Source organism: Chelonoidis abingdonii, chromosome 1, assembly GCF_003597395.2.
Source record: "Chelonoidis abingdonii isolate Lonesome George chromosome 1, CheloAbing_2.0, whole genome shotgun sequence".
In the NCBI taxonomy this organism is placed as follows: domain Eukaryota; kingdom Metazoa; phylum Chordata; order Testudines; family Testudinidae; genus Chelonoidis; species Chelonoidis abingdonii.
Genome location: NC_133769.1, coordinates 116,929,098 through 116,946,866, shown reverse-complemented (window position 1 = coordinate 116,946,866; position 17,769 = coordinate 116,929,098). Strand labels below are relative to the sequence as shown.

Sequence of the window (17,769 nt, the reverse complement as noted above, 5' to 3'; positions counted from 1 at the left end):
TGGTTTCAACTCTCTGCGATTTCAGGTGGACCGGGTGGTTCCTAATTGACTTAAACAATGGAATTTTTTTATTTAATTAGATTTTTGTACTCTTTTTGCGGAAAAACTATTCTACGTTTTAATTCGTAATTTTGCTCCACTATTCTCTCTGGATAAGATTTAAATTGTATGCATGGACATTCCTTCATGTAATGTGTTAAGAAAGTTTCTGTATGGTTCCCAGTTCTGATAGAGCCATCTTTGGGGTTCCAGGGGCTTTCTGTCTGATTCATTTCTCTGTCTCATGGATCAGTGCTTTTAGTCTAGCAGATATATCAAAGATGCTTGTTTTGAGTTTCAATCGGTGGTTTGTGTCTTAGAGGACATGCTTGTTACGCAAACTTTTTAATTATTATAATATATTATATTTATGTTTCTAATTCCCTCTGACCTTAGCCGTCCAAAAGGTGGGGGTACCAGTATGAATTCTCTAGTTCAGACATTTACCAGCTTCGACCTGTTAGCACTGCCACACAGGATTCCGTGCCTGGTCCTTGGTCCCAACCTTGCCAGGGACCCCCAAGGCAGCCTCTGTATCTTAACAAGGCAAGTTAACGCTTTCCCCACTGGTCCTCTCCCAGGTTCCCCTCCTGGGGTTTACCCTGGAGATCATGTTCATTCATTCTTGACTATTCAGGCGGCGATTCCCTTCCCCTCCGACTCTCCTGAGGAGGCTGTAATCCTACAGACCGATTGGCTTTCTCCTTCCTCCTTTCTCCCCTTCCCTGGTGATCCGGGCCACCCTGGGGTCTACACAGATAAACAATCAGGTTCCTTACCAGAAATTTTATTTGAGTAAGAAAACAATAAATCTCTTTGTATTAAATGGATAGGTACGGGTCTCCAGTTAGGCCCTGGATTCCCTCAGCCTGCGTTCAGTAAACTTAATCTTTTTTCGCAAATACATTGCTTTCCGCCATCATTTGCTAAAGAACAACTTAGCCTAACTCGCCTTATCTACTGTCTTCCACTATTGACCTTATAGAGTTGTCTCAGGGATTGGAGAGACCTGGTTGCGATCTGTCCTCTCAGACCAGAGGCAAAATCAAAACTAACGCAACACAGCTTCCCCTCTCAAGTATTTGAAGTTCTGTCCCTGATTGGTCCCTCTGGTATGACGCGGCTCATTCTTGTTAACCCTTACAGGCAAAGAGCATTGGTACTTCTGTTCATTAACCTTTTTATCTTTATTCAAAATATTATATTATATTAATATATAGGTGAGATAAAGATCTCAACTATTGTCCTTTGAAATTCTGTGTAAGAGTCCTCCTTTACCTCTCTCTAAAGTGCAGTTTTCAAAGTTCAATGAACGAGATTGTTGGGGCAGTAGATCAGGCAGGAGAGAAAACTGGGAAAGAAATGTGAGCAGGCAGGATGGAGGCGTTAGAACGAAAGTAACTGTTTTTGAGCGGATATTCACGAGCTTGAGGTCTTTTGATTCAGCCTTCATTGATCTGAGATCTACCCTCCATTTCTCTCGGATCTTCATGACAGCAGGGAATATTAGACCACGTAATGAGCAGTGCTATTTTATCGAGAGTCCTCTACTGTAGGTAGACAGGCATGTGTGCAAACGACAACAATACACAAAATGCAAGCCTGGTGCCCGAATGACTTATCATGAAAGCTTACAGAATGGGTCTGGGTCAGACCCGGTCCCTAGCCGTATCTGTCTACCACGTGGCATGCCTGTGCCCAGACGGGAGTAGCCTAACGCTATATGTCAGTCGATTCTCTCTGCCATCTCTCCACCTCTGACACAGATCTGGGACACATTCATTACCTTCTGGCTAATAGCCAGTTTGTGATTAACTCCATGAATTATCCGTTCCTCTTTTCATGTGTCTATAGTCCAGCCGTACACCCCTCTATGTAAGGAGTTCCAAAGTTGACTGTGTGCATAGCGTGAAAAGAGAACTTACTTTATTTGTCTTACCTGCTGCTATCTAATTATTTCAGACCCCTAGTTTATGGTATTATATGGAATAGTAAAATATTTCCTCTATCACTTTCTCCACATCACTCTGATGTTCTATCCTCTATCATTCCCCCTTAGTCTCTCTTTATCCAGATGTAAACAGTCCTAGCTGTTTAATTCTCTCTATGGACCCTTCTCCAAACCCTAATATTTTAAGCTTGCCTTTTCTGAATCTTTTCTGTGCCAGTATATCTTTTTATTGAATAAGGGGACCAAATCTGTAACGCAGTTCTTATAGAAAGATTCGTGGCGACGTCATGAGTTTATATAAGGCAACATATATGCTCAGTCCTTTCTATTCTCCCCTTTTAATGATTCCATACTTCATCTGTTTGCTTGACTGCCTCTTGCTCACTGCATGGACTCTCTAGCAACTATCCACGCTGACTCAGATCTTTTCTGACTCGTTGTAGCGAAACTTGCCCCCATCATTGTATGTGTAGTGGGTTATTTGTTCTGTGGCTTACTTACATTTTCCACATTAAATTTCATTTGCCATTTTGTTGCCCCTCACTTAGTTTTGAGAGATCTTTTTGAAGTTCTACAGTCTGCTTTGGTCTTAACTATCTTGAGCCGTTTAGTATCATCTGCAAACTTTGCCACCTCCTGTTCACCCCTTTCTCAGATCATTTATGATAAGTTGAATCGGGGTCTGGGTGAACCTTGGGACACCTTAGTTCCTCTCATTCTGAGATTCTTCCTATCTACTTTGTTCCCTGTTTTTAACCAGTTCTCAGTCATGAAGACTTCCCTTTATCCATGCGCTTAATTTACGTAAGCCTCGGTGGGACCCATGTCAAGGCTTTTGGCTTAGTACACTTGTCCACTGCATCCCCCTTGTCACATGTTGCTGACCCCTTCAAAGATGTTAATAGTTAGTAGCCGATTTCCCTTTTGAAGACCATGTTGACTTTTGCCACTATGTGTTCTTTGTCTGACATTTTTATCTTTACTATTGTTTTGACTATTTGCCCGTTCGACATTAGGCTTTCAGTCTGTTTGCTGGATCACTCTGAGCCTTTTTTATTTGGCGTCATTAAGCTTTCAGTCATTGGTTCAGAAGCCATTTAAAGGACAGTTAATGTTAATGTTAGTTATGTTTCCGCAGTTTCACTTTGCGTTTTTCCAGACTCTGGTGGTGATATCTGGTCGGTACTTGTTAATGTAAGTTTATCAATTTATTCCAATCTCTCGTGCACTTACTCTGTGCAGTTCCTCAGTTTGTCACCTACAATGGCTCAGGTTTGGGAATCTTCCTACATCTCTGACGTGAGACTGAAGCCAGAATTCGTTAGTTTCTCCACAATGACTTATTGTCTTTAAGCATCCTTTTGGTACTCTCATCGAGGGAGCCCACTGGTTCTTTAGCAGGCTTTCTGCTTCCGATGTACTTAACATTTTGTTATTCCTTTTAGTTTTTGGCTAGTGTTCTTTCGCTCCTCTTTGGCTTTTCTTATTAATTTTTACTTTATTTGACAGTGTTTTGTCCTTTCTTTTACCTTGCTAGGATTTGACTTCCACTTTTTAAAGGAAGTCTTTTTCTCTTCTGTCTTTTATGGTTGTTAAGCCACGGTGCCTCTTTTTAGTTTTTTACTGTGTTCTTTTTGGGTATTATTTATGTTTGGCCTCTCTAATGGTTTCTTTACAGTGCCATGCAGCTTGCAGGGATTTCACTTTAGTAACTGTACCTTTTAATTTCTGTTTAACTAACCCCCTCATTTTTGCATGGTTCCCCTTTTTGAAATTAAATGCCACAGAGTTGGGCTGTTGAGATGTTCTTCCCACCACAGGGATGTTAAATGTTGTTATATTATGGTTACTATTTCCAAGTGGTCCTGTTATTACCACCTCTTGGACCAGCTCCTGCGCTCCACTCAGGACTAAATCTAGAGCTGCCTTTCCCCCTGTGGGTTCCAGTACCAGCTGCTCCAAGAAGTAATCATTTAAAGTATCGAGAAATTTTGTCTCTGCATTTTGTCCTGAGGTGACATGTTCCCAGTCAATATGGGGATAACTGAAATCCTCCACTATTATTGAGTGTTCCTTCTCAGGAGGAAGCTGTGTTGAAGATGATGAAAGAAAAATATCTGAACATGCTGGATTTTCAGGTTGGTAAACTTTTTTATTTCATACTTCTTTCTTAAGGACTGCCTCTCTTCCTACTGGACCATTCTTGAATTCTCATGTTTGAGCAAAAAATATAGTTGTTACTCTATGGTACTATCATTTTCGATGCACTTGTGATAAAAAATAAATAGCTGAAATAGGCAGATCTTCCTTTTTCTATTTCACCTTTAAAGTAGTACTGCATGTCAGTGAATGCAATGAGTAATACTAAATGAGCAGTACGGTAATAATAAATAACTGCATTGACTTATTTTGTTTAGGAGAATCCATCCTCAACGTACAGGATTCTGAAGACTAGCCACCTTCAAGATCACCATCATTTCCTATAGTTTTAGAGCTATCTGCCAATGACAGTGTTTCAGCCACATCATGTAGGTCACACATAGCCACAGTATATCACCTGTAGCAATAAGAAAAAAAAATCACCATCATCCAGAAACAACCACAGATAAGTCTGTGATAAGAACCAGCAGATTACAAAAAGAGATAATTGATGAAAAAATCATTAGGTTTGTTTATGCAACAAACTCTCCTTTCCGCACGATTGAGAACCCAGGGCTGCCCGGGGGGGGGGAGGGGCAAGTGGGGCAATTTGCTCCAGGTCCTGCTGGGGCCCCCATGAGAGTTTTTCGGGGCCCCTGGAGCAAGGTCCTTCACTCGTTCTGGCGGCCCCAGAAAACTCTCGCGGGGCCTGGGCCCCTGGAGCATCTTCCACTCTGGGTCTTTGGCGGCAATTCAGAGGTGGGAGGCGGTCCTTCCACCCTGGGACCCACCGCCAAAGTGCTGGGTCTTTGGTGGCAATTCGGCAGCAGGGGCCCCCCGTCACCAAAGACCCCAGGCCCCCTGAATCCTCTGGGCGGCCCTGTGAACACTTCATTAACGTGGTTCAGTCATTAAGACCAGGGTACAGTCTACCCAACAGAGCAGATGTCACTGGCAAATTGCTGAATAAAGTGTATGAAAGAGAAATTGAGCAGTGTGCAAAAGGTCTAGAGAGTGAAATTACTAACCTGAGTCTTGATGGGTGGAGCAATGTCCATAATGATCCTGTTGTATGTGCTTGTATGACAACAGAAGAAAGGAATGTCTTCCTTACAGAAACAATTGATACATCAGGAAATGCACATAGGAGAATACTTACAGCTTTTACTGCTACTTCTTGTAACAAACTGTGAAAAAAAATTCAAATATCTTGTACATAGCTTGGTATAGACAAAGGGGCAAATGTATCCAAAATGAGAAGAAATTTACAAGAGGGCGAAGAGTATCCCAAGCTAATAACAGAGTTGCAGTGCTCATTTGATTCACCTCCTAGCCAAAGACTTCAGTATTCCAGAAATAAAGGCTAATGTTGAAATGGCAAAATACTTCCACAACCACCACTTTGCAGCAGCTGCTCTGAAAAAAATGGGAGGAACCAAGCTAACTCACCCACAAGATGTGCGATGGAACTCAGTAGTGGACTTTTTTGAGCACTATATCAAGATCTGGCCTAATCTGATGACAGTTTTTGAACAAAATCATGAAAAAATAGATGGCACTGTCACAGCCAAAGTTCTCAACATAGGGAGTAAGAGAAATGTTGAACACAGGCTGAGTACCCTGAAGCCTATTTCTGTAGCCTTGAACAAAATGCAGAGAAATAGCTGTTTTATTGCTGACACTATTGAAATTTGGAAGGAAGCGAGTGAGATCTTAAAAAGAGAAATATGCAATGACAGAACTAAATTACAAGCATTAAAAAAAAAAAATGGGACAAGCACTATCTCCAGCTCACTTTCTTGCAAATATTCTCAATTCTCAGTATCAGGGTCAAACTTTAACTGCCGAAGAAGAGGAGTTGGCTATGACATGGACACCAGCTAAGTATCCTCCTATAATCCAACTATAATAAACTTCAGAGCTAAGGGTGAACGTTCAATTGAAGATAGACGTTTGCTGATGCATGTTTAAAGAAAGTTCACCAGAACTGGTGGAAGTCACTTAGAGCCACTTGGGATTCAGAGACTGTTGAAGTGATAATCTCACGTTTATATAGCATACTTCTCGCCGATGCTAGAAAGAATATTTTCTTCCTTTGGAACTAATTCATTCAAACTGGAAATCGCTGGGATTCCTGGAAAACAAGGAAAGCTGTTTTTTTTCTTTCCAGATTATGAACAAACAGGAAAACGAAAGTGAAGATGACTTAGTTACGCTGCAGAAGAACACGGTTACTCACCTTTGTAACTGTTGTTCTTCGAGATGTGTTGCTCATATCCATTCCAGTAGGTGTACGCGCCGCGCGTGACGTTCGTCGAAGACTTTTACCCTAGCAACTCCAGCGGCGCCAGGTCGCCCCCTAGAGTGGCGCCGCCATGGCGGGTGATATATACCCTGCGGCCCCCCGCTCCTCAGTTCCTTCTTGCCGGCTACTCCGACAGTGGGGAAGGAGGGCGGGTGTGGAATGGATATGAGCAACACATCTCGAAGAACAACAGTTACAAAGGTGAGTAACGTGTTTTCTTCTTCGAGTGCTTGCTCATATCCATTCCAGTAGGTGATTCCCAAGCCTATCTAGGCGGTGGGGGTCGAGTGAGAGGTCACAGTGCGCAACACAGCAGAGCCGAAGGCGCATCATCCCTGGACTGCTGGACCAGGGCATAATGGGTAGAAGGTGTGCACGGAGGACCAGGTCGCTGCCCTGCAGATCTCCTGGAGGGCACTCGTGCGAGGAAGCGTCGAGAAGCCTGGGCTCTGTAGAGGTCGCCGTTACTCGCCGGAGGGAATGGGCAGGTCGTAACAGGTCGTATACAGGAAGTCACCCAGAGAAATCCTCTGAGAGGAGACTGGAACCCTCTAACTCCTCGCACGGACAAAGAGCTGGTGGACTCGCGAATGGTTTGTTGCTCTATAAAAGGCGAGCGCCTGCGCGTGTCTAAGGAGTGTAACTGTTGCTCTTGCGAGACAATGTGGTTTGGGAAGAAGACAGGCAGGAATATGTCTGGTTGACATGAAAGGCCGAGACGACTTTGGAAGAAAGCGGGCGCGAGTTGCACCTTGTCCGATGGAACACCGTATAGGGGGATCCACAGAGGGCGCGCAGCTCGATACGCGCCGAGCGAAGTGATGCCACCAGGAATGCTCTTCCAGGACAAGTAAGAGGAGGGAAACACGTAGCCAGCGCTCAAACGGGAGAACATAGACGGACACACAGGTTGAGATCCCAGGAGGGGCTGGGGGCGGACCTGGGGTAAAGGCGCTCCAGCCCTTTGAGGAATCTAGACACACTGGGTGCGAGAAGACCGAGCGGCCTCTATCCCTGGGTGGAAGGTGGAGATGGCCGCTAAGTGAAGCGAGAGAGGACAGTGCCAGGCCTTGTTCTTGAGCGACAAGGTAACTAAACAACTGGGATGGAAACATCGTGGGGGAAGCGCTTCTCCGGCACCACTGTAAAACATTTCCATTTGGCTATGTATGTCGCCCTCGTAGATGGTTTTCTACTTCCCAGAAGTACCTGCCTCACCGGGGAAGAGCAATTCAACTCGGACCAGGTTAGCCACGCAGGAGCCACGCTGAGAGGTGCAGCGACTGGAGGTCCGGGTGACAGAGCCGGCCGTGGTCCTGTGTGATCAGGTCCAGATGAAGAGGCAGGAGAACAGGGCCGACTACCGACAGGTCCAGCAGCAGAGAGTACCAATACTGACGGGGCCATGCCGGAGCGATGAGAATCAAGCGGGCCCTGTCCTGCGCGCCTTCAGAAGGACCTTGTGGACTAACGGGAACGGGGGGAACGCATAGAAGAGGTGCGTTGCCCACGGAATCAGAAAGGCGTCTGCTGTTGAGCCCGGCTCGCGACCTTGGAAGGAGCAGAACATCGGGCACTTCCTGTTCCTGCGTGTTGCAAAGAGTTCCATGCAGGGATGCCCCCACCGTCGGAAGAGAGCAAGGGCAACGTCCAGGCGAAGGGACCATTCGTGGGAGCTGAAGGACCGGCTGAGACGGTCCGCCAAGGTATTGCGAGCTCCGGGCAAGTAGGAGGCGATCAGGTGAACCGAGTGGGCTATGCAAAAGTCCCACAGTATCATTGCTTCCTGACAAAGAAGAGGGGATTTCGTTCCGCCCTGCTTGTTCACGTAGTATACTGCCGTTGTGTTGTCGATAAAGACCGAAACACAGCGGCCCTGTATCTGTCGACGGAACGCGTGACGAGCCAGGCGGACCGCTCTCAACTCCCGGATGTTGATATGGAGGGCAAGTTTGGGAGGAGACCAGCGACCTTGGGTCCGTAGGGTCCCTAGGTGAGGCCCCCACCCCAAGTCTGATGTGTCCATCGTCAGGGACAGCGAAGGCTGGGGCTGATGGAATGGAAGCCCTGCACACACGACAGACTGGTCCAGCCACCACTGGAGAGAGAGGACAACGACTTGGGGAACCGTGACCACTGTGTCCAACGGGTGCCTGGCTGGATGGAGCTGAGGGATAAGCCAGGACTGTAGGGGCCGGAGGCGCAGTCGAGCGTGCGCCGTGACGAAAGTGCAGGCCGCCATGTGGCCCAACAGTGTCAGGCAAGTGCGCAGGGAGGTCAGAGGTGCTGCCTGGAGCCTGTGGATGATGGCTGACAGCGTATGGAACCGTGCCGAAGGAAGGACCGCCCTGGCTATAGTAGAGTCTAGAACGGCTCCAATAAACTCTATCCTCTGAGTAGGGGATAGAGTGGACTTCTCCGCATTGAGCAACAGCCCGAGACTGGAGAAAAGGCGGCTGACCACTTGGACGTGCTCCCGGACTCGATCCTGTGAAGGTCCCTGGATAAGCCAGTCGTCGAGGTAGGGGAACACGTGTACCCGACTGCGACGAAGAAAGGCGACGACTACGGCCATGCATTTGGTGAACACTCTCGGGGCCGTGGAGAGTCCGAACGGAAGGACTGTGAATTGATAGTGCCAACCACCGACAATGAAGCGAAGGAACCTTCGATGGGGCGGGAAGATGGATATATGAAAATACGCGTCCTGCATGTCGAGGGCGGCGTACCAGTCTCCGGGATCCAGGGAAGGAATAATGGTACCCAAGGAAACCATGCGGAATCTCAGCTTGAGTAGATGTTTGTTGAGCTCCCTTAGGTCGAGGATGGGTCGGAGACCTCCTTTGGCCTTGAGGATCAGGAAGTAACGGGAGTAGAACCCCTTGCCCGTCTCGTTCTCTGGAACCTCCTCTACGGCCCCTTTGTCGAGGAGTGTTGCGACCTCCTGGAGGAGGATCTGCTCGTGAGAGGGGTCCCTGAAGAGGGACGAGGAAGGGGGGCAGGAGGGTGGGAACGAAGCAAACTGCAGGTGGTACCCAAGCCGCAGCGTGCGGAGGACCCAACGATCTGTAGTAAGCTGGTACCACGCCGGGAGGAAGAATGAGACACGGTTGGAAAAGGGAGGAGATGGATCCACGGAAAGAACTGGTACAGCGCCCCCGGGCGCACCTTCAAAATGACGGCTTCGGACCAGAGGACGGCTTGGAGGGACCTTGGTTTTGGCCCCCTTGGTTGCCCGATTGTCTGCGCCTGCCACTTCTATTGCGTCTCCTGGCAAAGTCTTGCCTTTGCCTGGGTTGTGGGAAAGGCCTGTGCTGTTGCTGAGGCCTGAATGGTCGACGCTGTGTTACTGGTGTGTGCATCCCTAGGGCATGCATAATGACCCTATTGTCCTTGAGGCTCTGCAGGCGAGGGTCCGTCTTGTCGGAAAACAGGCCCTGGCCCTAAAACGGAAGATCCTGGATTGTGTTCTGGAGTTCAGGAGGAAGGCCAGAGACCTGTAGCCAGGAGATGCAGCGCATAGTGACTCCGGAGGCCAGAGTCCTGGCGGCAGAATCTGCTGCGTCTAAAGAAGCCTGCAACGAAGTGTGTGCGACCCTTTTGCCCTCGTCCAGTAGAGCACTGTACTCTTGACGAGCATCTTGAGGGAGAAGCTCCCTAAATTTATCAGCCGCCGCCCAGGTGTTATGTGAGTAGCGGCTGAGCAGAGATTGTTGGTTTGAGATCCGCAGCTGTAACGCTCCTGCTGAGTAGACCTTATGGCCAAGCAGGTCCATACGTCGTACCTCCCTAGACTTTGGGGCCGGAGCTTCTTGCCCATGTCGTTCCCTCTCGTTCACAGATTGAACGACGAGGGAACACGGGGCTGGATGCACATACAGATACTCGTATCCCTTCGAAGGGACCGTATATTTGCGCTCTACACCCCGAGCAGTGGGAGGAATGGAAGCCGGTGACTGCCAGATGGTGGTGGCATTGGTCTGTATGGTCTTTATGAAGGGTAGGGCGACAGGAGTGGGCGCATCTGTTGAGAGTATGGTGACGACCGGGTCTTCAACCTCGGAGACCTCCTCAGCCTGGATGCTCATGTTTTGTGCAACGCGCCTGAGGAGATCCTGGTGTGCTCTGAGGTCCAGCGGGGGGGGACCGGTGGTTGTCGTCCCCGCCACCGCCTCATCCGGCGAGGATGACGAGGAGAGACCTGGCAGAAGCAGGTCCGGTGGCGGCTCAGATTGGAGAACTGCCTCCGGCACCTGCGGGGGTTCAGTCTCTGGCGGGTGGGACACCTGTTCTTCTGCAGGGGATGGTGGGGGCCGCGAGACAGTAGCCTCCACAGCCCTGCGCTCCGAGCCAGACGCACGTGGCAGGAATTGCTGAGGCCCTCGGGCTTGCTGATACGCCCAGGGCGTCCAGAAGCTCCACTGATGCGGACCATGTTCCTGGGTACCCTTGGGGAAGAGGGCGGCGGGTCTGTCAACGTCCAAGTACACGCTGTCCGCTCATGAAGACACTGAACCCTGCCGAGAGGGCCACAGGGGGGCCGAACGCGGGTAGTGCGAGTCCAGCACCCCTGATGGCGACGACCTCCTCAGTGCTGGAGATCGGTGCCGCGAGCTGTACCGGTGCCGGGATCGAGACCGGGACCTGCCACCAGCGCGGTGCCGGGAGGTCGACCGGGATCTGGACCTTCGGTGCCGTGAGCAGCTCCTCGAGTCGCGGTGCCGGTAGCGGTGGCTGGAGTCGGAGCGGTGCCGGGAGTATCGGGACCGGCGCGAAGACGACCGGTGCCGCGAGTATGACCGGTGCCGCCGGGGAGAGCGGTGCCGGGACTGCGAGCGGCGCCTCGAGGGAGATCTCCCCCGGGATCGGGGCCGGACCGGAGAATCCGGGGACGGTGCTCGCATCGTGGTCGGCTTGCCCTTCAAGTGAAGAACCCGCACCGGCGATGCCGGGGGTTGGGGCAGCCCAGGCTCCGTCAAGGCAATAAGGTCCCTTGCCGACGAGAATGTCTCGGGCGTGGACGGGACTATGAGCTCTACCCCAGATCTTGGCGAGGAGCTAGGAGGGATCGGACTCGACGGACCCGCCGGGCCCGGAGTCAACGAAGCCCCTGGCATGGCCAGCGCGGCTGGCGTTGGCATCGGGTGCTCCTTACGGGGCTGTTTAGCCGGGGTAAAGGATGTCGAGGGCCTCTTCCCAGGAGCCGGTGCCGGAGAAGGGTGGTGCCGCTGCATTTTCACGGTGCCGGAGGGATCCGGTGCCGGAGCCGCGCTCGGTGCCGAGGGCGCGGGATGAAGTGCCGCTTCCATAAGGAGCGTCCTGAGGTGCTGGTCTCGCTCCTTCTTAGTCCGTGGCCGGAAGGCTTTGCAGATGCGGCACTTCTCCGAAACGTGTGATTCCCCCAGGCACTTTAAGCAGGCGTCGTGGGGATCACTGGTGGGCATCGGCTTTTTACAAGCCGAGCACACTTTGAACCCGACGAACCAGGCATCAGCCTGGCGCCAGGCGCAGGAGAGGGCTAGAGCCCCGAACCTGCTAACTAAATATATATATATACACACACACACACAAGAACTATAACTACAACTATACTATACTAAGTAACTATAACTAAACTAACACTAGAACTGTAACGATGAACAAGAGAAGCTAGGGACGTGGAGGTCAGCTATGCTACGCTCCACAGTTCCAACGACCGACACGGCGGTAAGAAGGAACTGAGGAGCGGGCGGGCCGGCAGGGGTATATATCACCCGCCATGGCAGCGCCACTCCAGGGGGCGACCTGTCGGCCCGCTGGAGTTGCTAGGGTAAAAGTCTTCCGACGAATGTGCACCCGCGGCACATACACCTACTGGAATGGATATGAGCAAGCATTCGAAGAAGAACCAATATTTTAAATTTCTCATGTTGACCTGACTGACATAGTTGATTTAATTTTGGTGGTTTGTTTTGTTTGTTTGTTTGTTAAGCATTTCATTTAACTATTTTAGTTAAAAACAATTTTTAACAAAAACAAACCTGGTTTTAAAAAACTTGATTGTTTAATTACATTCAAAAATTCATATGTTTGTTTTGTTAAAATATTATAGATTTGCTGTTGAAGAAAAAAATCCAGAACACATAACATTGTTGTTTTAGTTAAATAAAACAATTGAAATGTCTGTCTGGTGATGTTCTCCTCTTAATACAGCATGGCAAGAATATCCTCCAAATATTAATGATTAACCTGTTGAATTGGAGATATTTATGACGTCATTGGGAGGTAAACTATCTGCTTCAATTACCTTTGGTAAATGAAATAACCAAACAATCATTCATTTTCTGATATAGCTGTAAAACTAATCTGAAAAGTTTTCAAAATAAATTACTTATAATATATAGTGTGTACCTTCTAAAAAATGAAACCTACATCTTTCTCTGAGTTGTGAAGAATATTTATTGAGGTTATAACAACCAACAAGAATGTGCTGTTATGTAGAAATCAATGTTTAAATCGAGTCTTCCTGACTAGTGATTTAAATCAAATTGATTTAAATCAAATCCACACCGATGTAAACATCTGAAATCATGAAACTGAACATTTAAAAACCCTCTGGCCATGAAATTAACCAAAATGGACCATGAATTTGGTAAAGCCCAATGTATCAGCTGGTAGGGCTGAAACTCAAGACCTACAGGCTGAGGCCTGTAATATTTTAGCTTAGGCATACTTAGGGTGACCAGATGTCCTGTTTTTAAAGGGACAGTCCCATTTTTTTGAACTTTTTCTTATACAGATGCCTATTGCCCCCCACCCCTGTCTCGTTTTTTCACAGTTGCTGTCTGGTAACCCTAGCCATACTACGCTTTAGGCTTAAGAAATGCTTGATGTAAGTAAGTAACCAAAAAATAACCCGATGCCAGAAGGCTACAGAAAAAAATTTACCAATGGATGGTATTGCAAAAAAATTAGCCACAAGATTAATTTTAGATCACAAAATGACCTAGACACACATTTTTTCTAATACGTGCCTTAGCTACATGATAAAGGTCGTGCATCAATGCTAATGAGAATAAAAGGAACTATAAACAGATTATTAAAAAACAGGATGCCCCAATATTCTTGGGGGACACAGTACAAATAAGGAAAATGAGTGGACACTTTCATGCACATGCACACAGCGTACATGTAGTCAGAGTCACAAGATAAAAGAGGGCTCCCAAATTGGGTAAAATTAATCTCCTATGGGGCAACTCCATCAGGAACATCCCCCTATTGATCACACAAGGCATCCATCACACTCTAACAATACTGTGAAGGATGCGAGTATGACTATATTTGTTACTTGTGCATAGGTCTTTATAGGATTTCCATATGCTTGGATAATCATAACCTTAACTGTAACTTTAATAAAACTTGTAAAACGGACTAGACCTTGTACTTGTAAATGTGTATGTTGTCCATATCCTTGGTCTGTGTGCGTTCCTAGAGGCTCTAAATCTGAAGAAAGTTGCAGAGGTAAGTTTCACTCTGTTGAGCTTGAAACTGTAGCCACTAGAGCCGAACCCACAATGGTGTAATACAACATTACTAAATTCACTTTAAATAAAATAAAAGGCTACACCAAATTGACTGGTATTAGTTATATTCCAATTCTTTTAATTCTTTATTGACTGAAACCCATATCAGCTTTTCCAATATTTAGTCTAGGAACGTTGGGGTGGTTGGACTGCACAGCACTATCTACAGATGCTGCTCATGGTACAAGACATGGAGGAGTACATGTGCAGTCCAATGGCCACCGCTACTAAAGATCTCCAATCCCAGGTGCGATTTACTAAAAAGAGAAGAATTCTGAATGGAGAAAGTCTGAAAATATAATATCTTCACTCCAGGCATTCAAGAGCTTACTGTTCTAAATCTGGCCAGGTAATTCTCTGAATTCTATCTTCCTTATATATAGAAATTTGTAAGAGCACAAATGTAAACGGACAGGAGATGGAAAATGTATAACAAGGATGTATGCAATCCTTCGGTTGCTGCAGAATGCCCATTTCAGAAACTTTGTGAATGATCCTGTTCCCTCCTGTTTTCAAAGGATCAGGTTTGGGCCCTGTGTGTAGACAGACAAATAAGCCAGATTTTCAAAAAAAATACTAGAACAAAAGGCCTATGCAATGATGTGACTGATCTGTGTGTGTAAACTGGATAATTATGAACCTAGTTATATGTATGTTCAGTTACCAAATTTTTATGTGCAATCAACTTTTTGGAAAACTTTGCCTTTGTTGAATCCATGTATCGACAGGAAAACGCCAGCATTTTCAGAGTTAATCGTTACATTATCTACAGGTAATAGAGGAAATATAGTGACAAGAAATTTAATGACACTGGCTGAAGACCGAGGGATGCACATTGCTGATTTTCATGCATTTCTCTAAGACAGATAAGCACTGTTTGTAGGATTAGTAGCCTACATTTCATTATAACTGGTTGTGGGTGATTTATACTTAAGAATGCTTGTCATCATATGTCCACAATATACAATACATATCTAAGTATTGTTTTGTTATAAATTTCTGCAACAGTGTTCTTTTAAATAATATTTTTTGGCTGTGCATCTGAAGCAGCTAATATTTTTTATCACAAAAACCCTACACAGCAAGTCAACTGTTTCCATGGAAACTGCAGAGTGATCATCCATTAATGCTGCCAAGATTTCTCTCAGAGCTTTTCTAAATACAGGTAGAAGTTTGCTCTCAATTAAAAAAAAAGAGGCTGAATGAACATTACATTCCCGCAGTAGTGAACTTCCACATGTGGGGAGTAAAGGCAAACAGGAGCTGGGAGAGGGGAGAGGAGGGGAGACACAAAAACAAATGAGAGGTTTTAATTTAGGAGACAAACTCCATCAGATTATTTTTTAATCTACAGCCTATCCATCACGGGAAATGCTGTTCCCAAAGTGGTGAAAGGATGAATATCAGAAAAGGAATGGAAGGCATACAAGCATGAATTAGCAGACATTAACACTAGGAAGGAGGGACAGGAAGATTGCTCATGAATTGAATTACTTTTTAGATTAATTAACGTCTGGGTCACTCACCTCTCTCAGCATATTGTTTTCCTTCTCCTTCTGTTCCAGCAGGCTCTCCAGGTGGTGGACATGCATCTCTGCTTCAGCCAACCGTCTTGTCCGCTCATGGTCCTCCTCTGTGGCTTTTGAAGACAGTCCTTTACTCTGCAACATCTCCAGCAGCTTTTTGATGGACTCATCACGGGCATTTAAGGTCTGCTTCTGAGTCTCAATGCGCAATTCCATCTCTTCTAAGGTTTTGCGCAGCAGGAAAAGTTCCTTGGCCTGGCGCTCATGCTCTGCATGAAGCCGTTGGAAGTTCTCCTCTGTCAGCTCTGCCACAAACGGTTCACTGGCTCTACTGCTGCTGTCCTGTTGGAACAGCTGGTTCAGGTCCCGCTGGATCCGAAGCTCATCCTGGAGAGCCTGGATCGTCATCTGCATGTGCTAGAAGCAGAAAACTAAGTCAGTGAATTCCCTTCCTTAGTGAAAAACAGGAAATACATGGGCTGCTTGAATCTCTTGACCAATCAGTCAGAAGGAATATACAACAGCTGACAACACCCAACATTTTTGACAGTAGATAACTATAATTTCCCCAACTTTGGGGGTGGAGGGAGAGAGATATTGAGCTGCAAATTTTAAGGCCTTGAATGATAGAGAAAGATTCTCTTGCATGTAATTCCCTTATCTCCACCCATCTGTGCAAGTCAATGTTCAGAATGGAAGAGTATTACTAGGAAAAATCAGTGTACTGAAAAGTATAAATGAACACTTCGCTACTCTGTTATTCTTAGTTCATCTCACTTCAGCATCAAAGGCCCAAGAATTAGAGCAATTCCCTTGGACATCAGCAAACAAACAAGGAATAAAGACACACTGGTTACTAGAGCTGACCTTTTAATAGAGTGAGGGAGGAAACACTGTGGTAGATCATGAAGGAGCAATATCAGATTATTTTTAAAAATTGGTTATACATTTTGTTTCCCATCCCCCAAGAATCATTATTATTAAAAATATGTCAATGTATGACTGCAGAACAATTCGCTCTATTACAGTGCAACCACCACCATCTCACTCCCTCCATACACATAGGTAGAGTCTCAGAGTCTCGGTCAACTGATTCAGGCTTGTAGGGCTCCCGCTATGGTGCTAAAAATAGCAGTGTAGATGTTCTGGGCTCTGAAATCCAGTGAGGGGTGTACATGTCAGAGTCCAGGCTCCAGCCCAAGTGGGAATGTCTATGTTATTTTAGCCCCATAGCTATTTAGCCCCATAGTTATTTTAGCCCCAAGTCAGTTGACCCAGGCTCTGAGACTTCATGGGGTTTTGGGGCGTTTTTTTTTTTGTTTGTTTGTTTTGCTGTGTAGATGAACCTGCTCTGTGAGTTGGTAAGCATTATTCCCATTTACAGAGAAAAAAAACAAGGCACTGAATGAAATAATATCCAGGCAAGACAGGAAGTTCGTAGGAGATGCAAAAACAGAAACGATGTCTGACTAACAAATCTGAGACAACCACAAAACTATCCTCTTTTCTTGGGAAAGGCAAAGAAACTGACACAATTCAGTTTGCCTTTGAACAGGCCAGCTGAACTGAATTCTGTGAGGCCTTCTTTGACACTAGAAAAATAAGTGCCTACTTTACAGCAATTTCCAAAAACAGCACAGAAGCAACCAGTGGTAGCAACAGAGTAAGCACTAGAAAAGACAGGTTTCATGACAGTCATCCCTTGGCTGGCTGATGTACAGGAAGCAAAATAGCCCAGCAGTTTATAATCTAAATAAAATTCAAATAAGCTACTCTGGGAAGGGACCTTATATTTGAAAGTAAAATACAGAAAGTGAATTTCACAGGACGATGTATAATGTACAGGAGATGTAATCAAAGAGAATGTAGGATTCCTCCAGTAATTTGTTTGTTGCATATTCCTATGAAAAAGGGAACAGAGAGGAAGTGATACGATATTTGCTACTTCATAAACACATGAATTTAGTCTATCTTTGTTGTTTTAACATCTACTGTTGTTGTAGGGACTGATGTATGAAGGCAGTCTGCGGGACTGTAAACAACTATTTCAGTACTACTTTCCTCACTATGTGAGGCCTGGTCTACACTACACATTTAAACCGAATTTAGCAGCGTTAAACCGATTTAACCCTGCACCCATCCACACAACAAGGCCCTTAATATCAATATAAAGGACTCTTTAAACTGGTTTCTGTACTCCTCCCCGACGAGAGGCGCTGAAATCAGTATTGCCATGTCGGATTAGGG

At 46.4% G+C, this 17,769-nt stretch overlaps 1 protein-coding gene across 4 annotated transcripts in view; it reads right to left on the bottom strand.

Annotated features, from left to right (window-relative positions):
* Positions 1–17,769, bottom strand: part of ERC1 (ELKS/RAB6-interacting/CAST family member 1) — a 633,604-nt gene that overhangs the window by 512,210 nt on the left and 103,625 nt on the right. For all 4 annotated transcript variants that reach the window (XM_032796761.2, XM_032796763.2, XM_075069542.1 and 1 more), the window contains exon 3: positions 15,523–15,939. In XM_032796761.2, the coding sequence (XP_032652652.1) occupies positions 15,523–15,939 (417 nt within the window). The remainder of the gene's footprint in view (positions 1–15,522; positions 15,940–17,769) is intronic.